We start from the raw sequence: 25,840 nt of genomic DNA, 5'->3' as shown, positions 1-25,840 counted from the left end.
TTGGTTGAGTGGAAGGCATTTAATCTAGTGGTGAGGGGCCATTGTATGGGGAAGACGGTTGGCGTACAGAGGGTACTCCGTCTCAGAATGAGCAACCCTTGAAGACTAGTTGCCAACACTAGACAATGTACAAGGTACAGATGCGCAAGCCCACACTGCCATTCAAGATGCACGATTCAAATATAATGAAGCTCTGGAAAGGCTCAGATGTCATGACCATGGAGAATACCTAGACAGAGTCCAGAAAGAGGAGGGGAAAGCAGGTCGCCTGCTGGTTTGGCTGATCAACCGGAGTCTGAAGGGACACCAATTACGCAGATTCAAACTGAAATAGGTGCCCCATATACGACCTGGACAGAATTAACATCTTATTTAAGTGATATGAATCGTTATATTCTGCTCCACTGCCAGTCACAGGCTGACCTCAAGGCCTTCTTAGATCTGCTGAGGCTCCAGACATTGGATAGACAAGCGGAGGAGAACTTGAGAGGACCAGAGACGCTGCAAGAGGTCCAAGAAGTCATTGCTACAATGGCCACAGGAAAGACTCCGACCCCAGATGTCCTTCCGGCAGAATTCTATACGAGATATATCTCAGAACTAGCCCCCCACTTGGTGACCCTGTATAGAGAGTCCTTGCAGCTTGGCCACTTGCCCGAGACTACGCGTGATGCCACTCCCCAAAACGATGCCCCCAGGGGCCAGGGTGGTAGAATTTAGACCCCTCTCAAAGCTCAATTTGGATTTTAAAATTCTTAGCTAAATTTTAGCACTCAGATTGCTTCCACATATGAACTCCCCAATACATGCTGACCAGAATGGGTTTATCCCCACCTGTAACACTTCCTACAACCTGCGTAGTTCTGTACCACCCTAGTGCACGGTCTCTTGTGCATGCAGCCATCCTGTCGATTGACCTAGAGAAGGCATTTGACACAATAAGCTGGGATTACCTTCTCGAGGTACTGAAATGCATGGGCCTTGGGGAAGGGAGAGTGAAATGGGTGCAATTGTTATATACATGCCCTACGGCAAGGGACCGAATGGCAAAATCACATCCACGCAATATCTGATAGCTTGTCTCCTGGGCTGCCCCCTGTCCCGCTCTTGTTTACCCTGGCCATAGAACCCCTGGCAGCGAAGTTCCGAGAAGGAAGAGTGTGCATGGGGCTTACAATAGATGGGAGAATGTACATCATATCTCTATATGCAGATGACCTCCTGATTTATCTGCACGAGGCTGTGAGCGGCTCGGATACAGCCCTTTGGCTTCTAGGCAGTTTTGGGGATTTGTCTGGTTTGCAGGTAAATAAGAACAAAACATACCTGTTCCCGGTGGCTGGACCATTGCCTAGGCCCCCAGACTTACTGATTGGTCATAACTGGACACACAATACATTCAAATCCCTGGGCATCCAGGTCTTCCACTCATTGGATGACTTGAGAGAGGCAGATCTGGAAAGGACGCTGCGGGCGCTCAAGTCCAATGTACATTTCTGGTGTACGCTACGGCTAGGATAACTCTAGGAGTGCGTGATCCACACCCATTGTACTCTGCGGCTCCCCATGATGGCTCAGATCTCCTAGACTAAAATGGTCATGTTACCCTGCATTTTATATTTGTTTGCTAACCTACCGATCTTGATGCCAACGGGGTGGTTCCGACAACTAGATTCATTACTCCGGGATCTAATTTGGGGAGACGGTGAGGCGGAGAGTCTCGCTGAAGACCTTGAAACACCCCATGACAGAGGGAGGCCTAGGGGTGCCAGATTTTGAGCTCTATTTGTTAGCCGTTCAACTGCAGTGGCTCCCACAGTGGCTGGAGGGTGTTAATGAAGAAGGGGCGTCCCTCACGGAGCCTAATAAGCGCCCCCATCTCTTACTAGCTAAATTGCTGACCGCACAACCAGGGTCCCATACAATACAATATTGCAGACAACTGCCCTGCAGTGCTGGAAGCAATGTATGGCAAGGATACATAAGAACCCATTGTATACACCGGTGTTGCCCCTGGGGGGGGCTGCCCCATGGGGAGCCACGGTCAATCATTGTGGCAGATCAGGTAACGGCATGGACATGGGCGGGACTTGAAATGGTGGGCGACTGTTACCAAGAAAAGGCCCTAATCCCATTTGCAACACTGATGGAGGAGTGTGGCCTCCCACCGGGGCAGTTCCTGCAGTATGCAGTGCTGGCTCAAGCACTTGGCCAACTATGGGCATTGGTTAGAGAAGAACTGGAAACACATATGGTACTGCACTCACCGTTCACCTTGGGCTCAGCCGGTCACCAAATTAAATTGTTATATGCCTCCATACTTGGAGCTTCTCTTACCCCACTACGAGCCTTACGGGGCAGATGGGAACGAATCCTGGACAGGGAATTAATAGACAAGTGGTGGGGTAGGTTTTTAGAACCCCCTAAGAGAATGTCTTGTAACATGCGGTTAAAGTACATACAGTTCAACTTTATACATATGTAATATATGACACCCCACCGTTTACTTAGGGTTTCTGGAGGGAACCACAAGGATGCCCAAGGTGTAATCAGCCTGATGCAGATTTTATACATATGACCTTGGGCTATGAGAAACTACGCAAATTGTGGTCTAAAGTAATATCCAAGATCAACACTACACTTGGATGCATTCTTACACCCACAGTAGAAACACGTCTGTTGGTGCTCTCCCCCCATCCACCCAAGCGTAGAGCAGGTAATATATTTATGGACCTGGCCCTGGCGTTAGCAAAAAGGAGAATAGCCATGGCAATCTGCCACGGGACCAGTAATCCATGTGTGGAACCATGATGTGGTTATATGGGCTTGTGCGGAGGGTAGGGCCTTGCATAGTGAGGATGCAAAGCAACAGAGGAAGCACCCAATTGCTGAACAATGGAAAAACACACTGTCCCCATTGAACACCCAAGCCATACTCAGAGTGAAGCTGAAAGTAGAGAGAGAGTAAGATAGCATTAAATATAAGGGTTAACGTAGACAGACCTGGGGCACATTCAGAAAATAGATACAGTGATTGCCACTCCTCTTTGTGAGATATAGACAAGACCCCAAAGACAAGCCAAGACCAAGTGCGGACATTATACACAGTGGCAGCCCCCGAGCACCAATAACCTCCCCCAGCTCTAGCGTACAAATATAGGTGTTGACTCCTCTCCTGCTTTAGTTGACTTATTAAAGTTTGTTTGTTTTCAGTGTTAAGATGTATTAATGGCTATGTAACATTCCCTGATTCAATAATGCACTCTTACAAGTGTAAACCTCAAATGATCGCAGGACTGGAATGTATTAGACCTAGCTACGGCGATATATTATTTGAATGTAATAAGAGGTAAAGATAAGCAATAGTAGAACTTACATGAAATAAGTTCCTTAGCGGTAACCTTGTATTCCACTTTCCTATATTTCTAAACCTCCTATCTGAAAGGTTGTATGATGTAAACTGCTGAAATAACCACTATAAGAGAATATTATGGTGTAATGTACTGTACATAATCAAAATGCCAATAAAGACACTTAAAAAAAAAGTATCCTATGGGAGAGGTAGGCCGTGTTGTGAAAAACAAATGTAAGTGTTTTTCACTGACAGGACATATAACATGTAAAAGTACATGTCCTACTTTTTAAATATCTCTTTGGGCATTCCAGGGCCTAACCTAGGGGTAACATATGTATTAAAGAGGAAGGTATGGGTCTGGCAAAATGGTTTATTTTGCCTGGTTGAAATGACGGTTTAAAACTGCACACACGCAGGCTAAAATGGCAGGCCTGAGACATGTTTCAGGGTGGCACAATCAGTGCTGCAGACCCACTAGTAGCATTTCATGTTAAAGCCTTTGGTACATGCAGTACCCGTTTACTAGGGACGTATAAGTAAATTTGATGTGACAATTGGGTATAAGGCAATTTTACCACGTTTAGAGAGGTGAGCACAAGTGCTTCAGCACTGATTAGTAGTAGGTGTGCAGAGTCCTTGAGCCAGTAAAAATGAAGTCAGCAAAACAGGAGGTCCGAGGGCAAAAGGAAAGGGGGAAAAGCATGGCAATGATGCGAGTCTTAACACATGTGTCCCCCAGTTGAAAGTGGGGAGAACTATCCAACCCCTTGGGAATTCTCTTAACTAAGGCAGAAGAACCTGGAGAGACCCTTAGCATGGCCTGGTCCGTTCCAGGATGGTGTTCCACAGTGAAGTCCATTACCTTACTACCTCAACAGTTTTGAATTCTCACCCCTCAGAGGGTCTGTGGTCTGTCTGAACCTGGAAGTGAGCACCTAACAGGTACTCTCAGCTTCTTCAGTGCCTAGACCACAGCAAAGGATTCCCTCTATATTGAACTCCACCTCTGTTCCAGGGAAAGTTGCCTCCTACTAATGAAGGCTACAAGTTGAACCAGGTCCTCTTTGTTTTGCTGTGAGAGCATGGCGTAAGCATGGCCCCATACGCCATGCTCTGAGGCATCTGTCTGGACAGTGAAGTCTTAGGAGGAGTCAGGGGCCTCGAGCATGGGTGCAGTGCACATTACCTCCTTCAGAGTATCAAAAACGTTCTGGCATGCCTCCATCCAGATCACCTGCATGGGTTGCTTCCTAGAATAGCCAGTGAGGCCTAAGAAGGCTCTTACTTCTGTTTGGGTCTTGAGGGGCTGTCAAGCCAGAACGGTCTCAATCTTGGCCCAGAGGAGCTACACCTTGCCTCCTCCCTATTGGTATCCCAAGTAGACCACAGATCCCTTTCCATATCTGGAACTAACTGTCCTTGATAGTCAGTCCGGCCCTCTGCAGAGTCTGAAGCTGTTCCCGGAGGCAGAGCATGTGGTCCTCCAATCTAGAATGGAAGACCATAATGCAGTCTATGTAGGGGGTGCTGAAGTTCTCCATCCCAGCCAGTACCTGGTTGACCAACCTCTGGAAGGAAGCTCGGGTATTTTTCAACCCGAAGGGCATTATACGAAACTGAAAGTGCACTGCTGAGATTCAGAATGCTGACCCCCATGCAAGGCAATCTGCCAGTACTCAGATGTTAAGACAAACAAGCTGAGAAACTTGGCACCTTCCAACCAATCTATGAGCTCATCAGCCCTGGGCATGGAGTGTACATCAGTCTTTGTGACCTCATTGAGCCCATGGTAATTCACACGGAACCTAAGTTCTGGAGCAACATTTGGAGGAGCAGCCTGGGGGATCAACACCACTGAGCTGGACCAACGGCTATTTGAGGGCTCAATAACCCCTATCGCCTGCATGTTCGAGACTTCCTTCTTAATGCTGGCTCTCACCTTATCAGACAGCCTATAGATTTTTCACAGGCATGCTATCCCCAGTGTCAATTTCATGGGTGCACAATGTAGTGAGTCCTGTATAAGGGAGAAGAATGAGGCAAATTGCCCCAGCAACTGACAACAGTCTCTTTCTGTTGTTTTAGGGTAGGGGTAGTGGAGATGTTGAACCTTCCACTGACCCATCCTGCTCCCTGGAAGAAAAGAGGTCAGGGAGAGGTTCACTCCATCGTCCATGACCAGCAGCATGGTTACTTCATAACTCTCAAAGTCGGGTGTGAGGTGAATGACATATAAAACCCTTAACGGATTCCTGGGAGTCTAAAAAACCACCAGGTAAATTACTTCACTCATGTGCTCTTACACCTCAAAGGGCGCAGACAAGCGGTCTTGCAGGACCCTGAGCTTCACAGGCTCCACTTTTTTGCCAGATTGAGGTGATTGACGTGCAAACCCCTTAAAGGTTTCTTGGGAGTCTTAAGGTCCACCAGGCTGAAACTTGAACAGAGTGGCGTTATGGTCATACCACCACATCATGACTTCTAGGCTGGCCTCTATATTTTCCTGGGCTTTCTTCCAAAAGCGCTTCATTTGGGTATGGAGGGCAAGCATTTAACTGACCACATCCTAGGAGGCATTCCTGGGAGCTTGTTTCCAGCCTTCCTTCACCTGACTAAGAGGTCATCTCACAGGGAGCTTTTACAGACTTTCAAAGAGGCTGAAACCAACCCCCTTCTGAGGTAGCTCCCTGTAAGCAAACAAAAGGTATGGCAGAAGATAGTCCCACATTAGCCTTAAGGGCTCTGAAAGCCCCTTTATCGTGCCTTTTAGGGTCTTGTTGAACCTTTCAACATGCCCATTAATTTGGGCCTCCTTGGGGTACTCTGCACGGGTAAAGATCCCCATTATTGCCCTAGCCTTAGCGGATGGAGTCATTGACCTCAAAAGGGTAGCCTCCAGGTACTGGGTGGCATAGTCCACAAAGACCAGGATGAAACTGTTGCCTAGGGCTGTCTTGGGGTCCGGAGGCCCAACAATGTTGATGCCCACCAGTTCTAAGGGAGTGCAAATGACGGGGAATGGCTGCAGGGGAGCCTTGCCCTTTGCCCCTGACTTGACACTAGCCTGACAGGTAGAACATGACCTGCAGAACTCATCTGAGGCCCTCTTTATCTGGGGCTAATAAAAGTGGATGACAAGGCTGTAAAAGGTCTTGTTCTACACTAGATGACCTGCCAGGGGTACATCATGAGCCAGGTCCAGTAAGAAGGCCATGTAGCACTGGGGAACCCCCAACACACTGCATGCACCAGGCTCAGGAATTTTAGGCTCACTATTAATGGCGGCCGCTGGGCGGTCCTGCCACCGGCGAGCCAAAGGCAAGCCCGTCTGCACACGTCCGCAACCCGGCGGCAGCCAGCACCAGGAACCCTGGATCCCCGACCATCCATCGCTACGACACCACCACCCTCCTCGCACTCGACCCTGGAAGACTTAGGGAATGCCAACTGGCCTCGCCAAAGATGATTTGTTACATGTGTGATCAACAGACCACAAAGGATGCGCTCCTTTAACTTGAAACGAGTGTGTTTCTTCACTCACTCATTCTGGTGATTTTTTGGTGGTTTTTTCAATAAACTGTTGAACCATATAATCATGAATCCATACATCATAAATTTGTTGATTATACTTGTTCTTTTATTTGGATTACATTTTTGATTGCAATTCGTTTGCGTTGCAGAAAATTCATTTTAATCATGAACATTCATCTTTTATTGTGCCCAATGCATTTCGGGTTAAAGAACCCTTCATCAGGGGCCTGTCAAGAGATAAAAGAAAACATACAGGACCTTAACATTCAGCAACTATCAAATACATACATGTTGACTCGATTAATCACGAAACAATGCAATACTGACATTACTACATGATGGAGTGACCAGAGTAACAACAACATATAAACATGTAAATAACCTGTTGGACTATTCTAAAGCATATTTTATGCGAAAAACATACAAGTAACAATCCGCTAGTGTAAGTGAAATTAAAAAAGCTGAGAGCACGCTCAATGGATGGATTGAATGCAAGGGGGGATACTGGTGTATCTGTCCCGTGTGGAGAGCTATGCGGTTGCTGGGGCGTTCGTAGTGCAAAGGCATTCACGATAAAAAGTGCAACTGCAAGGAAAATTAAGAAGGGAAACAAAATAACGTCGCTAAAGCTTGGGAAAGAATATCCCGAACGAAGGGCAGACTTACTAGAAACAACGTGGTCTCCTGATTCTTTTCCGGATTCCGGGTTGAAGGAATATGCATGCAGCCAATCATGAGGCTACTTGTACACTGAGTGAGGTCACGTGATTAAAACCTAATGCGGCTTGTGATAATAGAAAACTTTTATAAGTTTAATGAAATGATTAAAAATAGTAATGGTAAACGAGGCCGACGAAAACCTGGAAATGTGTTTCCACGTATGTAGCAGTAAACATTATTAAATGTCGGGCGGTAGCCATGGAAACTAAGGTGGTGCGATGCTATTGGTCGCAAGTTCCGGTCACGTGTGTGTTAGTGCTCGAGTAAAACATAATATGGGGAGTATTAAAAGAAGTTGTCTTGTGCGCTATTATGTGGACCGAGGGAGCATGGAATAAAATAAAATAAAATAGAAGAGCGTAAACGTTGCAAACGTGGAAAATAAGGAGTGGTTAATGAGTGTGCCTTGCATGGAGCGCTATGTTAGATATCAAAGGATGTCCAATAAATGTGGTGTAGCAAAAAGGAATGCGATGTACAGTGTAACAAAATAACAGTAAACAATTACAAACATTGAAACATCATGATGATAAATCCGAAAATTATTAAAGTAAGAGTCAGCATAATAATATACTTAATGAATTGTAATTCGCATACTTGTTGGATATCGAAAGTTCTGAAATAAAGGATACTATAAGGGGAGGGAAATGCCACTGTCCCTATGCTGTGAAACAGTCTATATTGTTCATAGAAAGCATGCCAGTTCAATTCTGTCGTTCATCCCTATCGGCTGAAGAGATTGTAATTTTTTGATCCAAAAGAATTCTGCCTGTAAGCGTTGTTTTACTGGATCCATGTCGCAGCGTTGTGGGAGTATCTCAAGTATAGTAAATCTTAATTGAGAGATTTGATGATTAGCTTCCAGCCAATGCATGGCTATGGTGGATTTATTGTTCATAGTGCGTATATTGCTCTTGTGTTCTGTTATTCTTACTTTGATTTTCCGTTCGGTTTGACCGACGTATGTCTTGCCACAAGGACATTTGATGGCATAGATAACATTATTTGAGTCACATGTTCCTGTGTATTGCAGATCGATCTTATGTCCTTTAGTAGGGTGCATGAATGTTTTACCTATTATGACATTATTGCAGTGAATGCAATTGTGACATTTCGCCATCCCTTTGTGTTCGATTTTGGTTTCTTTAGGGGCACAGAGGATCTCCTTCATGTTTTTGGATCTTTTGTAGGCCAAGGTCACTTGTTCACTGAATATATTCTGTAGATCTGGTTCTGTTTTGATTAAGGACCAGTGGCGATTAATGGCTTTTTTGATCTTATGTGATTCGCTTGAAAATTTCAGTACACACACTGTTTTTGATTCTATGGCTTGTTTTGAAGACGTCAACAAACTTTCTCTCTGCAATTTAGCTACTCTTTTCAAAGATTCTTCTAGTATCTCTTTGGGGTATCCTCTTGCTAAATATTGTTCTTGTTGCTCCATTAGTGAGTTTTTAAGAATATTATCTTCTGAAGTGATTCTTTTGAGGCGAATGAATTGTGAAGTTGGTAAATGCTTTTTGAGAGAATCAGGATGGAAACTCTGGAAAAGTAAACTTGAATTGCGATCTGTAGCTTTTTTGTGTACTTTCGTTTGGATTTGTTTATTGACTATAGTGATGTGTACATCCAAAAAAGATATGGTATCCTCATGTATGGTATGGGTAAATTTGATTCGAGGATTCACTTGATTTAACACTGTTAAGTTATTGGTAAGTTGATCTTTTGTACCTCTCCAAATCAGAAATATGTCATCAATATATCTTTTGAAGGTGACCAGACTGGTGGTCCATTCAATATTGTTTAAAATGTGGTCAGACTCGAATTTGGACATAAACAGATTTGCATACGAGGGGGCCCCCCCGAAACCCATCGAGGTACCGTTGCATTGATTGTAAAAATTACATTTCCATTCGAAGTAGCTATGAAAGAGTGAAAAGTGCATCAATTCAATTAGGAATATCTTGTTCACTTCACATTTGTCGTCTTTTAGCAAGTTCCATTCTAGGGCGTCTAGGCCTTTGTTATGTGGGATTGAAGTAAAGAGTGATACAACGTCCACTGTACATAGCCAGTATTCTGTGTCATTTTCTAGTTGTGATGTGATGTGATGTGATGTGAGGGGGAATTTCTATAGCGCACTATCACTCTGAGGAGCATCTTGGCGCTTTTGACTTGTGTACTCCAGATGGTAAGAGTTGTTGTTCTCACAGTATCGTTCAGATCCTAAACCAGTGTTTTGCAGGTTGTGTCTGCCAGACTATAAATCCACGTTTTAAGGGATTTCCTAAATTTACTTTCGGAGGTGATTTCACGAATTTGATAAGGCAGTTTATTCCAGTCTTTAGATCCTCTAACCGCTAAAGTTTTTCCTCCTCTCGTAGCGAGTCTGAACTTTGGGACGACCATCAAGTTGGCTGTTGACGATCTCAATTCTCGAGTGGGGTGATAGCGATTGAAATTTGTGGACAAATATTGTGGGCCTCGTTTATGAAAGGCCCTAAAAGTAATTATTAGGACCTTAAACAGGATCCGCTTTTGGATGGGGAGCCAATGAAGCGTATCCAGTGCTGTAGAGGCTGAGGTTTTTCTGGGCCATTTAAGCACTAATCTTGCCGCAGCGTGTTGGACCATTTGCAGCCTGTGCAGGGCTGCTTTGTTTATCCCAGCATACAGACTATTACAATAATCCAACCTGGATATAACTAAAGCTACTGCTACAGTTCGTCTGGCTGATAGGGGGAGAAGGGTAAAGAATTTTCTGAGACCCTTTATTACATTGAAGCATGATCCTGCTACTTCACTTGCTTGTTGTTTAAAGGATAATGTCTCATCAAATTTGATTCCCAGGTTTCGTGCAGCCGTGATGGTACTGGGCGGGGCCTCTGCCTCTATCGGCCAACAGGTCTGGGGGGAAAACAGATTGTTTTTTCTGAATGGTAAAATTTCTGTTTTTGCAGTATTGTATCTCAGATGATTATTGTTCATCCACTCAAAAGTTGCCTTCAGGCAATCCCTCAAAGAGCATTCAGCAATTGCCGAGTCCTCATCTAGGATTAGGACTAGTTGAGTATCGTCGGCATATGTTATTGAGCTGATGGTAAAGGAAGAAATGAGCTCAATCAGGGGGACCATATAAAGATTAAATAAAATGGGGCTCAAGCTAGAGCCCTGAGGTACCCCGGACTGGACTTTCTTTTCTTCAGAGCAGTACTGCCCTAGCATGGTAATCTGCTTTCTTTGTATCAGAAAGTTGTTAAACCATTTCAACACGGTGCCCACTATGCCCACACTCCTCAGGCGATGTATCAGAATATCGTGGGACACCGTGTCGAAGGCTGCGGATAGATCTAGCAGGATCAGGACTGCTCTTTTGCCCTGATCCAAAGCAGCTCTAATTGTTTCCGTAGAAAATAAAAGGGCAGATTATGTCGAGTGATGGGACCTGAAACCAGCTTGATTTGGATGGAGAATATTCTTTCCCTCCAGGTATGCCGTAAGCTGTTTAATATTACAGGTCTCTGCAAGTTTGCATACCGCTGGAAGAAGCGAGATGGGCCGTAGGTTTGATAATACTGTAGGGTCTTGGATAGCTTTTTTCTGGAGGGGTCTGACAGCTGCGACCTTCCAGCATGTTGGGATATCTCCTGTTTGTAATAGTTGAATGGTTTTGAGTAAATTGAGAAATGCCGTAGTGTCTTTTATGTAAGTTGGACTTTTTTGTACGATGGGCTGCAGGTAATAATCAACATATTTACCTATACTTTCAGATATAGACCAACAAGCTGACACAATGGGTCTGAAAGGTGGTTTCAACTGATTTTTATGTATCTTGGGCAGCATGTAGAGTTTGGGTCTCCGTGGATATTTTGTTTCGAGAAATTTATAGATTTTTTCGTCGATCCATTTCATGTGCAATGCTCGCTCATTCAGGAGACCAGAGCATTCAGCCCTAATGTTTCAACTACAGCTCAATTAATACGACAGTTCGAATTCCTAAGTAGGAAAGAAATTAATCAAAGACTGCATGCCACAACACTTATACATTATCATAAAAACAAAAGGATACCTAGGGGACTAAGAATTGCCCTAAAACCGATGCTGTGCAAAAATAGTAAATCATTTGTAGAAAAATGGTACCAAATCCTTAACAAATGTTCCCTAGATCTAATTCTGTTAATAATACAAGAACTCTCAAAGGTATTAAAAGAAATTGAGGCTGATCTAGAAGGTATGTAAAAAGAATTGGATAAACTTCCAGATTTACAAACCATTCTACAGGATGTAAACGCAAAACTTGATAAATATGCCAAAGAAGTCAATGATCGCAAAGTAAGAAAATACAAAAGGGACACAATTGACTACAAATATGACGAAGTCTACACCTGGGCTGAGATCTATAACCAAAGGAAATGGCTGCCTGAAGCTCAACGCCGAGCGGACAGAATTCCTTGTCCTCGGTACCACCCCCCAGGATGGGACAGCACCTGGTGGCCGACTGCCCTTGGAAGCCCACCTACCCCCTTAGACCACACCAAAAACCTCGGTATCGTACTCCACTCATCACTCACCATGAACCGACAGGTCAACACCGTCACCTCCAGCTGCTTCAACACCCTCCACATCCTCCGCAAGACCTTCAAATGGATCCCCCCTGAGTCAAGGAAGACAGTCACCCACACACTCATCACCAGCAGACTGGACTATGGAAACACACTCTATGCCAGCATCAACAAGTCCCTACTCTGCAAACTCCAGACAATACAGAACACCACTGCCAGACTCATCCTCAGCATCCCCCGGCATGAAAACATCAGCCAACACCTAAGAAGACTCCACTGGCTCCCGTGGAGTAAAGAGTCACCTTCAAAATCCTCTGGGTTGTCACCCTCAGGTTCAGCCTCCTCTCGGACTGGAGAAGTTTCAGGAGCAGGTTTCCCACGGCCCTTGCCATTCCTGTTTTTGGAAGGCAGCTGAGCCTTTCTTGCCCTTTGCCAGGCTTCAGGTCCTCCTGACTACCCTCTCAGGTGGCCATGGACCATGTGGTCAGGCACATCTACGCAGGAAACCCTAATATCTCCAAGTGGGACTTGAGCTCCACCTCCTTCCAGATGGTGTGCTCTAGGTCATTGCCAAGCAGACAATCCAAAGACTTGGATGGACTCACAGCTCTCTCAAGAAACCTGAGACTCTCTCCCCACTCAAAGAGAACCAGAGCTGCTGGGTAGCAACTCATTCCTGTTGGGTGCAACAACTTAGAAACTATCTGCTCTGAGATCACCAGATGACATCTGATGGTTGTAATGCTGGCTCCAGTGTCTCTCAGAGCCTCCACTCTCTGCTGCTGATGGTGACCCACATCCAGTATTTCCTAGTGTTACTAGCCATGTGAGTTGTCTGCAACATGTTTCCGTCACCTAGGGACACAGGGGTAACTCTACGCTGTCCCGCACACTATCTGGGGCAATTTCCTCCCCAGGCGCTAAACTGACCAATCCTGGTGACTGCCCACCAGTGGGGGGCTGTGCCAGCTTGGCACGCTTGACATCCCCATTGTAGTGTCAAACCTGTTGACAATCATAGCACTTAGGGAGTGCCTTCCCTGATGACTTACGGTCAAGGAACCATTTCTTCTTCTGTACAGGATTGAGAGACCTGACCCTTAGAACTAGCATGGGGATATGTAGAAAACTCCATGTTTTATTTTTGTCCCCCTCACCTAATTCTGGTGGGGACTCTTCCCAACTTTGTGGGCAGTTTCCTCACCCACATACCTTCTTGTGGACCCTAGAGCTGACCCATCGGCCCTCCTCCTTAGCAAGCTCCCTGTTGTCAGTGAGCTTACTGTCAATAAGGTACTGGCACAGATCTGCAAAACAAAGACTGAACATGTGCTCACTTGCAATCAAATTGTATAGCCCCTGAAAATACATCACTTCACTGCCCTTCACTCAACCATCCATTGCCTTGCAAAAGAAGTCTACACAATTCGCCCAGGACTGTTGGGGCAGTCTCTAGCTGTCCCTGAACTTCTGCCTGCACTTCTCTGGGGTGCACCCATATCTTCTCATAAGGGTTTCTTTCATGGGGGATACTTCATCCTATCCCCCTTCCCTAGGGCCAGTAGGACGCCCCGTCCCTCCCCTTGCAAGGGATATGCTTCCAAAGGCTAGCCACCAGATCTTCCTCAGGGATCATATGCACTTGCTAAGCTACCTCATAAGCTTCAAGCCATTTGTCAATGTTGTTCCCAACAACAAAGTGAGGCACCAGACCCTTGATGTCCAGCTCCTTAACACTCCTTTCATGGACCAACCATTCTAAAAAAGACCAATTCAAGACTTGTTCAAAATGACATCCATTGGGCACAAATAACATGATATCTGAGCATTGCCACAAACAAAAATGTACAGATGTCCCAGCCTATTGGGAAGCGATACAGGTGGAGGATGCCCTACCTGGGAGAGCCCCATGCAAAGAAACATGCCACAAACCCATAAGCAAGGAACGAACATTTCAAACTCTCTATGGTTAGGGCTTGTCCGAGGTGACCCCAAATTCCTGCGTGATGTTACAGAGTGATACATGAAGGGGTCCAAATGGTGGTGGTAGCGGGGCGTCAGAGAATGAGGGTCACCAGGTAAGGGTTGAGCATTGCTTTCACAGTCAAAGCAGCTGACAAGCTGGCTAGTCAAAAAGCTGCAGTGCTTTAATGTTCAGCAGGGTGAAGCGTGTATTCCAGGCGAGAGAGATAGTTAAGCAGTGGTCACCAAACATGTGTGAATTCAGCATCAGTGTGGGCCAATTTGTGGGATAGCTGCTCCATTGCCATAACCTGCCAGAGGCCTGTGAACCATATGGCAATGCTGGGAGTTGTAGCCTTTCTCAGGTAAGCTCTATCAATTGCTTGGCAGTGCCCAACATGTGGCTAATGAATCTCCAATCAGTATGTGTCATCGCTTCTAAAGCAAGGGGTTGGATGCCCAGTATAACAGTGGAGTATGAGGCAGGGAGTGGAAATCCTACTGTCCCATTGATGTGTCACATGATCTCTAGTGATGAAGCTGCTAGACCACCAAATATGGCAGAAATCCCCTGGCTCCTTACTACAATGCCAGCAGAAGCTGTAGAATAAATAGTGTTTAAGCGTGTTCGGGTATTGAACCACTGAACCATGAGCTTATAGGCTTTCTCTCATTGGGGTATCATCTGTATGTCTTGGGGATGTCACGCCAAAGAGTTTCCCATGTTTTTGGGAGATGCCCTTAGAAGTGCTTGTTTGTTAATGTATTTGGTATGGGTATGTGCAGGGAGGTGTGGAATGCTGAAGCACATGGTAGGTTCGCGATATCAGTCCCTTGAAGCCATCATACGCTTGACTAGCTTCTCAAAGGTGGTGTAGGCCCTTGCGGCTCTCTGAACACTGGGGAGGGGTAGAGTGCCAAGGAGCATATTTGGCAATGTTGCACTCACATTGACTCAGGGAGTTTGAAGTCAGATTTGTATTGGTCAGAGGTCTTTAGAGCCTCCTACGAAGAGGTCATGTAGGATTCTACTCTCACCGATTTCCCAGCAAGGGAACATATGAGGGTGAATGGCCGGGGTGAAATCCAGGTTGCAAGCAATTGGTGTTTTGGGAGAAGGAAAGGTGGTAAGGCCTCTCTTAACCCCTTGGACAATCTCATTACCAGGGAGACCCTGCTCTGGTATGCATTTAAGAGGTGAGAAATCTGCAGTTAGTAGTATCCATCAAAAGACGAAGTTACTTAACTTGATAACAATCCTCCTGGTGAATACTCTGTCCACCTGAAGATTCCTCACCCATCCCTTTTACTTCTCTGACCTAGAAATGGTTCAGGGCTGATAAGAAAGTACACCTCTAGCTCTGAAGCAGAGCATGAATTGTCAATGTAGTTGGCTTCATCTCTGTCTGATTGGGGTGAGAAAAATGGAAAATAAGCTGATGGTGGTGTTCCAGGGTTATGCTTATATGGCTCGATTCAGGGTGGTTCCTGCAATTGAGTCGAACTCCACCTACAGTTGCAAGATAGCCATTTCAACGTTTCCCGACCCAGTCTGGGGCCTTGAAGTGATTCAATCGGTAAAGAAACTGAAAATAGACAGAGTACCTATCAGAAAGCTCTCTATTAAAGGTATGTTACTCGTTCTTAGAGCTTGAATATGTTGGCTCAATCATTAGTACATCAACCTTATTCAGTCTGTGGTGCATCAACTAAATATTTTCATGAGAAATGTAATTTGTATATTTTACGAAAAGAAATAAAAATCTGGGTATGTACACATTAAATCATTGGTTTTCATTTAGCATTCAGGTGTCTTTAGCACCAGTGAGCTCTTTGGGATGCTTGTGCTGTAGAAATAAGTAAATAAACATTAAAAGACAAGAGCTTTACATTTGCAAGGCAGCCATGATTCTAGATTTAAGATTTTAAGATTCTAGTACTTTTCAGTGGAAATTTCAAAATGTTCACAAAGGTAGAAGACTACTTTTGCATTAGCCCTCCCACCTGCCACATTTGTGTAAAAATACGAGTGCAACACAAAGTGTTCATAATTCATTTTGTAATGCAGTAATGATACAAAAGACTTGGGGGCTGATTTCGATGTTGGTCTGAGTTGCCTCCAACCGACACAGTTTTTGTGTGACAACCGACCGACCATAGGTCGATGGTTCTGCACACATAATTACAATGCAACCACACATGGTGCGGTCACGAACTCCCACTTCTCTATGAGAGTTTGGGTATAACCCTGCGGCAGACGCATCATAGTGCCTGCCACACGGTGCAAGGATTTTAAGAGGGGTACCTTAGGTGCCCCTAGGGCCACAAACGGACACTGCGGTTGGGTCGGGGACCTGCTAGGGGCCCCCAAAGACACTTTCTGATAGGAGTTCCATGTTGGAAAGGCCGACATGGAAATGCTGTCAGAAAGTGCCATCATAATCCCGACGGCGGAAACTAGATTCCGACTGGCCTTCGGACTCCTTGACCCCGTCAGAACCAAGTCTTATTCCCTGGTCGGTTTGGACTCCGACCACTGTCAGTGAATATGGTGGTTGGAGTTCAAACCTATAATGTCGGTCGGAAAACCTATAACCAGAGGCTCAGAGGCTTTCCGACCGACATCGAAATCAGCCCATATATTGAAAAATGGTACACCTATACTATGGAGTCACCTCACCTGCACCTTTAAATATATATAAGATATCGGAGACTTAAATGAATTTTTGACAGAATATATGTACAAAATGTACACTAGTATCATTGTTTGTCATAAGTTTTTTTTAAGAGAGGGATCTCTTAAGGTTTGAACGCATGGTCATTGGAGTTCAAATCAGCTCAAGCAACTCTCAGTGCATTTCCTCTTTTTTCTTTCAGGTGATCCTTGGCCACCTCAAGTCCATGAAAAATACAATTGCAGAGGTCGAAAGCTGCAAGCACATTTTGGTTCTGCCTGAGGCAGGTGTGCAGCCCCTATCTGTATACAAACGAACCACTAAATTATTCAAAGTCATTGAAGAGTTAGAAAAAGTGACCAATCGGAAAAACGAACTTCTAGAGGTATGTTTCAGTTACTGAACAGTAAACCCATTACTCTGGCTTTTCTGCCTTGTTTTAGTCATAAAGTAATATCATGACCGAGGCGAAGGGGGAAGGTTTCAATTACCCTGAATCTATTCATGTTCGTTCTAGCCATTACATCAATTTGTCATTACTGAAATGAGGAAGTGGACTCCAACCCAACTTGTGAAATATAGTCTTGCTTACAGTGTCAATGACAATTAACCATTATTAAACCTGGTGCCGTATTACACATTTCAAACACAAGGAGAAGGTGGACGGAGCGCTGAAACATTTTAGACCCTCACCCCAGTCACAGATCTGAGTTGAATCCATCATCGTTTTTCAGCTCACTTCGCCACCCCAGTTCAGACCCAGCCATATGCAAATCAGTCTTGACCCTATGCCTACAGTCAAGACCGAACTGCCAAGCTACGTCTTCCCTGGACCGGAGACAAGCATCCTGGGACCAGTTTCGGGGCATTACTCCTCGTCAGCCAGGCTATCTTGAATCCAGTGGCACAGTGAGCACTGGACCCAGGGAGGACCTGGCTTGGCAGTTCGGGCTGGACTGTTCCCATGAGGCACAAGGACAGGGTCAAGACTGATTTGAATATGGCTGGGTCCAAACTGGGGTGGCGTGGTGAGCAAAAGAACGATGGATTAAACTCAGAACATTGTAACTGAGCGTGAATGTTTGCATTGTTCAGCATTCCATCCATCAATTATTCCTTTTGCATTTGTCGCCCTAAGTGGGAAGGGTATGCCCAAACATGGTTCCCATGCTCACTGCGTCACTGGATTCAAGCTAATCTGGTTGATGAGGGGAGATGCCCCGAAACCGGTCCCAGGATGCTTGTATCCAGCCCAAGGAGGCCCTGGCTTGGCAGTTTGGGGTGGACTGTTCCCATGATGCACAGGATCAAGACTGAATTTCATATGGCTGTGTTCAAACTGGGGTGGCGTGGTGAGCAGAAGAACGATGGATAAAACTGAAATCTTTGGGACTGAGGGTGAATGTTTGCATTGTTCAGCATTCCGTCCATCAATTGTTCCTTTTGTATTACACATTGTGGCACATGTTCCTTGTTTCCGCCTGGCACACCTTTCAAAAAGTGTGCCCTGTGCAAACAAAGGCACCTGCGCAGTTGTGCAGCCCTGGGGAGGTACATTCAAGTGAAATATGGAGCAGCTTTGAAGCAGCCACTCCATGTTTCACTGTGCAGGTGGAAACCCGCCTGCGCTTTTAAGAGTGGTGAGAGATCACTTTGCAGGCGGGTGCACTGAGTGGCTGCAAGGGATGTCTAGAGGGTCCTTAGGACCCCTTTCGCCCCTTTAGAGGGCTGCTATAAGGGGATGCGCTGACAGTGCACAACCATTTAGGTGGCACACTGTTAGTATGCCTGCTGACAGCTCTTTTGCCTCTGCGCCTGCATCTGTAATACAGCACGGGCGCAAAGGCAAAGAAATGCCCCCATGCAAATGAAGGGACACCCTCAGATGATAGCGCTGGTGCTATATGTATGCCTGCCCTATCTATATTATAGAAGGGGCCACACAAGTGTTTGCGGTCATATCTGTATTACCAAAGTGCCCCAGAGTCACACAAAGCTAGTGCAAATGCCCGTTGCGCCCCCCGGGGCACTTAGTATAATACTGCCCCTGGTGTTTTTTTGTGCTCTGGTCTGCAGTCACTGAAAAGGAGGCTAACGTATTTCCTATTCATAAGGCATTAATATTCTATAAGGCATATAAATATTTTAGTATGCGTGATACTATCCTTTATGTAACATGTGGTCCTTACATGGTATTGCATGGGTGTACCTACGGATCCGGGAATTGCTTCATACACCAAGCTTAAGCAATAGTTAGCAAATGAAAGGAGAGAGGTGGGTCATAACTTAATCTGTCACTTTTCATCTGCTTTTCTGTTTTCCTTCTGATGTTAAAGTTACAAACTTGGTGATTAGTGATATGTTCTCATTTCAGCCACTAGTAAAAGAAATAGCTGACCTTGATCAGGAAATTGAAAAGTTGAAGCAGGCCTCAAAGAATATTGCTGTTGAAATGTCCATAGGTTCAATTCACCAACCAGAACGTGAAATGGCTTCACCCTTTGCTGGCTCTACACAGGTACCTTGTTTTGTCTGTGTTGTGTGGGCTGATATTCCTTGAGGATTGATTGCAATCACAGTTTAATAATTTATTGAAACAAACTGAATGGTCTTTAGTTCTTAGGTTTAACCTTTGCCGCTCGGTTATGTCTTATTTACCCATACATACATTTGCGTGTATGCAAGTTGATAAAAGAACTTTAGTGAGATAGAGGTAGCAAGAATATTACAACAGACAATCCCTGACAGAAAGGCACTAGATTATTCAAAACAATGGAAAGGTGAATATGGAGATTATGTGTAGTGAGGATATTGTAAGCACTGAACAACACAGACAAACAACATTGGTTTGAATCTGTATGTAGGAAGAAGAAAGATGCCGTCACAAAAACATACAACAGACACCTCAGACAATAATTAAACAAAGATTAACAGGATTGAAAGGGAATGTAAACTATAAACACGGGAGAGAAGCAAAAGACAAACAGATCTCTGGCGTCTGTATCGCCAAGAGGACTACAAACGGTGAACAACCTTTACAACGAAACTTTTACAACGCACTACCATTACAACACGGTCATTACAACGCAAACCATTACAACGCATTGCGCTGGGGGGCGCTCTAGGATAGGGAATACGTTTAATTTTCTATCCAACACCTTCCCTAGTGTCCACGGGGACTGGAGTTGGAATAGAAAATTAAACTTATCACTATCCAGCACCTCTAAGCGCTATGCGTTGTAAAAGTTTGCGATGTAAAAACCGCGTTGTAAAGGCAGGCGTTGTAATAGCCTGCGTTGTAACGTCATACATCCACTACAAGCGCGTAATAGGTGCAAATACGAAGTGAGACCTTTGACAAATGTATGACTACAAGGCTCCCCTCGTTGACTCCTCCATATTCTTTCAATATCTCATAATAAGGGACCTCATGAATACTAAATCTTCACTCCCATCAGAGAATTTACACTGGTACTGTATGTATGAGTGCTAGAGGTGTATGGACACAGACAGGGATTCATCCTAGCGAAAGTAGGAGTCCTCTCTGGTCCACAAAGAGCGCTGAAATATGTCAACTAAGTGGATGTAAGACTCATAATAGTGTCTTACACAGCCAGTATTCTGATTTTAACCCTCCCCTCACCACCCACCTAATAAATTGGAATATCTGTAGGGGAAGTGAGTGGGATTTTTAATCCTCATCTGGATCCTTTACCTCTTCCTCCCTGCAAGTACTCTTGACACATCCAAGGGTCCGCACACTATTAGGGAATTCTTTTGCAAGCGCAGGGTGACAGATGATGAAGCATGACACTCAGGGGAATGTGTGAGTACATCCCATATATTTTTATTAATTTTCCCATGGTCCTCTAATTGGACCGTAGGGACACAAAAGTATCCTGAAGAAAAGGTCTACCATTACGCATCAATTATACAGAGGATTTCCAGAGTAAGTCAGTGAACCTTCAAATTTGTTGCTAGAAAAATTCTTCTTTCAATCAAAACATATAGCCAACATGTTTTGTTCAATATAGACTGAACTTCATCAGGATTTGATACCCAGATCTGTATCGTAGCGCTCCGTCCGTGTACCGCCACGGATCCGGGTATCGTTTGATGGATATCAGTACCCCCTTCTTTTCATTGGATTCTACTCTTGGATCCTGTACGACTGGGCATAAGATATTATGAATAATTGAACAATGGAATGCCACGTATGGCCTATTACACACCACTGACACCAGTTCAAGGAGTGAAAATCAATACAGAACAAGATCAACAAGCCCTGATGAAGTTCAATGTATATTGAACGAAACGCGTTGGCTATATGTTTTGGTTGCTGGAAGGTATGGATTTTAAAAGAGGAATTAAATAAAAGAAGAATTTTCTAACAACATACTTGAAGATTCATTGACTCTCTCTGTGGGTGCACCAATCCATCTTTATTTTGAACTTTACATTGCTCTGCAGTAATATCACACAACGACTGATATTGGAGATGAAGTGCACCAAATCATTACCATCTAGATCTGAGTGTTAGGTGCGGAATAGAGGTCCACTGTTGGTATGTGTAGAGGATTTCCATTTAACCTTATGCGGGACACGTTGGCTTCATGCGATATTGATATTCAGTTGGGAAAGTGCAAACGTAGATAGCCCAATTCTGTCTCTCATTCGCTCTGCCTTTCTCATTGTATGGGTTGGTTGTGCATCATCTATATTATAGATTCATGTCCTTCTTCAGCAACATATTTTGCATAGTGTGATTGCATCAGACATTTTAAGTAATAGTTACCAAAGTCATAGGGCAGCAAAATATAAGCTTTAGCATGTTGCTATTCTATCATTATCACATTAATTTTTTGAGAGATAATCTGCATTAAATAATCAATAAATAGTCATTATTACAAACACAGGTTCTTAGCATAAGGGGAGAGGGCCCACAGTCAAATGGATACTGAATTTTTGCAAGTATGAATGTTTACTGCCCGTTTACATTTGTGAAAGCTACTTAACTTAGTTTGCCTACATAGGAAGTACATCGAAGGTACTCTATAACTAACACATTGTTATTAAAAACAAAGTGGATTGTTGATACCAAGGTTGGCCTTCACACATTGGGGCTATTTTTTGTTGTCTGCTGCTTACATTTACAAGACTGCCGTTCACGTCCTTGCTGATGGTGAGGGAGCCATTAGAGCATCATCTTAACTCAAGAGCTCTGTCTTTATGAGCAGTAAAACCAAAGTTGAGGAACGTTCACAGTTCACTCTTACACAGGGTGGGTAGCATTATCCTCATTCCCTCTGAAACCAAAGCAATCAAAAGTAACAAGTCAATTTCCAGTGATGAAGGAAAATTGCATTTATTTCAGAAATATGTGGCAGATACAACCAGTAAGAAACTTTAACATTTTCTTTTTCTTTTTAGCACATTTCTTATTATGGGCAATATCATGGAGGTATGGGGCCCGATTCACAAAGGTAAAATGAGACGAAATTCTAACTTTACGACTTTCGGTATTCACACAGGGCATTTACGAGTAGTAAATGCCCGTTGTGAATACCGAAAGTTGAACTTTACGATTTTTGGTACTCACAAAGGGCATTTACGAGTAGTAAATGCCCTTTGTGAATACAGAAAGTCGCAAAGTTAGACTTTTGTCTCATTTTACCTTTGTGAATCAGGCCCATGATGTCTAAAATAGATGGGCAACAGTAAATATTCTTGAAGAGTGCTCTATCAAGATAATATATCCTTTGAGACTTTGGTCATGCAGTCTTGGTGAACTCCACCACTCATAATAAATGGAATACCATGAGATTTCCAAAGGATACGTTTTAGTTATTTTGGAATTCCTATATTGTATAGTTGTACTCTTTGAAAGATTAGTACTTTGCCCAGCAGTGGCACATTTGGAAGTTTGCAAAATGCTGCAAATAAATATGCTCTTCTTTCATTTTGTGTATTTTGTGCTTTAATATAACTTACAGAAATACATTGTGTTAATAGTGGGATGCCTTTCACACAAACTAACATTGGTATTGACATGAACAACATTTTCTCGGTGTGTAATCAAAATAGATGGCAGGTATGGAGAACGCTTTGGTAGTTTTACATTCAAAAGTACAATTTGCACTTTTCATTCTCGTTCTGCATTTACTTGAAACCCAAATTAAATGAATACAGATATCTTTGTGGTCTGACATGATTTGTATAGTAAATTTTTCTTGTGCTTTGTGGCATTGTGCATTTGATACAAATAATCAATTTCTTCTTTAGTAAATGAGTTATTTGCTAAGTGTTACGTCTAACTTATTTCGGAAAATCATTTGTAAATTCCAAGATGTAAGGTAGTATGGCTTACAAACGTTTATACAATGACACAACTACAATTGTATAGTACTCCTACTGAAACAAATGTGTTGTTTTAGACAGACACGATATGAAGGGAAATCAATTATGTGTTGCATCCCATAGGGAAAGAGTGATGATCTGAGAGACCAAATAACCAAACTCAGCAAGAGGAAAGATGATGTGCTGCAGAACATGCAGATCTCAATCACAGAGCTCCTCAAACCACTGCAGGAAGAGGAGCCAGAAGAGGGCATTGATGTAACAATGCATCCAGCACCAGAGGAAACCAGCTCAGCCCTTAAGGATGTGCCACAGGTACAGGTAGGAGTGGAGCTGTGTTGATACTTTCCTGTGTTATTGGCAACATAAAACAAAGAAACGGAGTGCATCAATACATTGTCATATCATGTTGTGAAGATACATGTCCTCAGCATTATACAATATGTACAAAAATATAGCACTGTGGCCTCTGTTCAGTTATTACCCCACAGCCTCTCAATATATTGGCCTGTGTATTGGGGGTAGGGGGCTCTTAATATTCAGAAAGATTGGTCATAGAAATTGAATCATGTGAAATTAATTCCAGTTTTCTGTGGGCGCAGTAGCACGTGGTAATAAATTCAATCAAACCTTTTTCCACCATCACACATCTTTAAATCAGTTCTTTTGGGATTATCATAGTCACCTATCGATCATCCAACTAAAAACAATCAATGTCATATTAAAATAAAATACTGTTGAATCTTAGAAACTCAGGGAAGGAGATCACCCAATGGAGAAGTAGCAGCGGATGGCACAATTGCCAACCCTACAAAAACAATAGTTGCTAGTTCTTGATACCAACAATGCTGTACTTTCTGGTAAATCCATACCAAATGCGTTAACCCAGACTTGCCACTAAACCATTAAGACATTTCTGACACCACTGTTAGATCTGGTTCTTCTCCATGGTTGTGTACTACAATCAGGGCCATATTTATATGGCCAGTTGCGCTGCACTTGCACCACGCAACATAGTGCGTCAGCGACAAATCTCAACAATGAGATTTATTAAGCCATGCAAGGCCGCTTTGTCTGACCATGATTGCCTTTATAAATCTAGAGCTACGCAATGCAGCACAAATCATTGAGTTGCGTTAATCTGCCCCTGGAAGGCATTCTTTAGACGCTGCGTGGATGTTCCCATGCAACTCCAATGGTTTTTAATGGATTATCAGATTTATCAAAGTTGGTAGACCTGGGAGTGCAATAAAAAGATTACACCTTCTCAGGTGAGGCACAACGAGAAGAAATATCTTTATTTCTCCTCATTGCTTCCTCTTTCTATTTCTGTTGCATTCTGCAGCACACATAGAAAGAGGAAAATACCTCAGGGGATTGTTTTAGTGCAGGAAGGTGCCCCTTCCTGTGCAAAGCAATCCGCAAGCAACAAAGGCACCCTTGCACTATGTGCAAGAGTGTCTGCGTGGGTGCTAGACATCCAAAACACTGCCAACACAGGGTCAACGGCAGGAATTTCCCTGCCCTTTTCCTGTAACCAGTGCAGTAAGGTAACTTGCTGAGCTGCGTTGTGTTACTTTCCCATAAATATGGGCCTCAGTATATGCTTATGTCAAAATAGCTTGATGCGCTGAAACACAAGGCACTCCTCATAACCAGTGATGCCTTGCCCTATGTCTTGAAGCTACCTATTGCTTATTTATTTTTCTTCTAGGAGATCAATCCCTGTTTCCAACGTCCCTAAAGTGGGGGCGCGACACTTAAATACCATCTGGTCAGTTAGGAAAGTCATTACCTCGGAAAGTTTAAAGTCATTACCTAGGTGAAAAGGAAAATCTAACAGAGAAGACCACAGCAAAACCGAAGTCAAATGTACAGCCCAGCACACTTTAATGCAAGCCATTTTGGGGCAAGCCTTTTTTGTAATATTTTCATTTATGTAGACAAGTTAGTGTGCAGCTCTCTTGCACGTACTCTCAACAACCTTAACCTAGCTTTCTCTATACACACTCTGAAGCGCAGGATCCATTGATTTTTTAGTTTCAGGGGCATTTCTGCCCTATACTAAACATATTGTCTAACAATCGTTTCAGGGTATCTTTAAGCGCAGGGACACTTGTAAGAATTTTTGCTGATAATTATCACTTGAGAGCATGTTGAGCTGGGGGCGCTGGTGTACATTGTGATTTTGTTCAACAATTCTTTGGCACCAGATGACTATCATCAGCTTGTTTATTTCTCATTACATAGTCACTGTCTATATCCTAAAATGCGAAAAACACTCCAGCGGGTTACATGTAATGCCCTCTATGGCTTCATTTTTTAAAGTAAGGTATAATCTCTCTTTCCTAACTCAAAAAGCTCAATGAATTAAGAGAAATAAATGTGAGCCTTTATTCACCTGACTTATTGTGCTCCACCCATCTCCTGGTGTTCACTTAGTTTGATTATCCTTCAGAGTAAGTTGCCAAGGTACAATGTGGCTTCTCTCCTACATGGTCAGTATGTCAGTTACAAGTGATTATTATCTACTGCATCGTTCAAACTAATGTAGTCTATATTTACTCGTGTAATTCTTCAGTTAAGTGTTTTTCCACATACACTTGCTATACTCAGAAAAACTATATAACTTTTATGTCTGGCTGCCAAGAGATTTCGTTTTGAAGTGGGTATATGGG

General features: G+C 43.7%; 1 protein-coding gene across 1 annotated transcript in view; it reads left to right on the top strand.

Annotated features, from left to right (window-relative positions):
• SYNE2 (spectrin repeat containing nuclear envelope protein 2) overlaps nucleotides 1-25,840 on the top strand; it is a 1,843,566-nt gene that overhangs the window by 1,150,874 nt on the left and 666,852 nt on the right. The window contains exons 94-96 of the mRNA XM_078660317.1: nucleotides 17,008-17,190; nucleotides 19,180-19,323; nucleotides 23,286-23,483. Coding sequence (XP_078516443.1) covers nucleotides 17,008-17,190; nucleotides 19,180-19,323; nucleotides 23,286-23,483 — 525 coding nt within the window. The remainder of the gene's footprint in view (nucleotides 1-17,007; nucleotides 17,191-19,179; nucleotides 19,324-23,285; nucleotides 23,484-25,840) is intronic.

The sequence above is a fragment of the Lissotriton helveticus genome, chromosome 9 (genome assembly GCF_964261635.1).
Source record: "Lissotriton helveticus chromosome 9, aLisHel1.1, whole genome shotgun sequence".
NCBI classification, from domain to species: Eukaryota; Metazoa; Chordata; class Amphibia; order Caudata; family Salamandridae; genus Lissotriton; species Lissotriton helveticus.
Note: the sequence above shows the minus strand (reverse complement) of the source record. Positions and strands in the feature narration are given on the sequence as shown.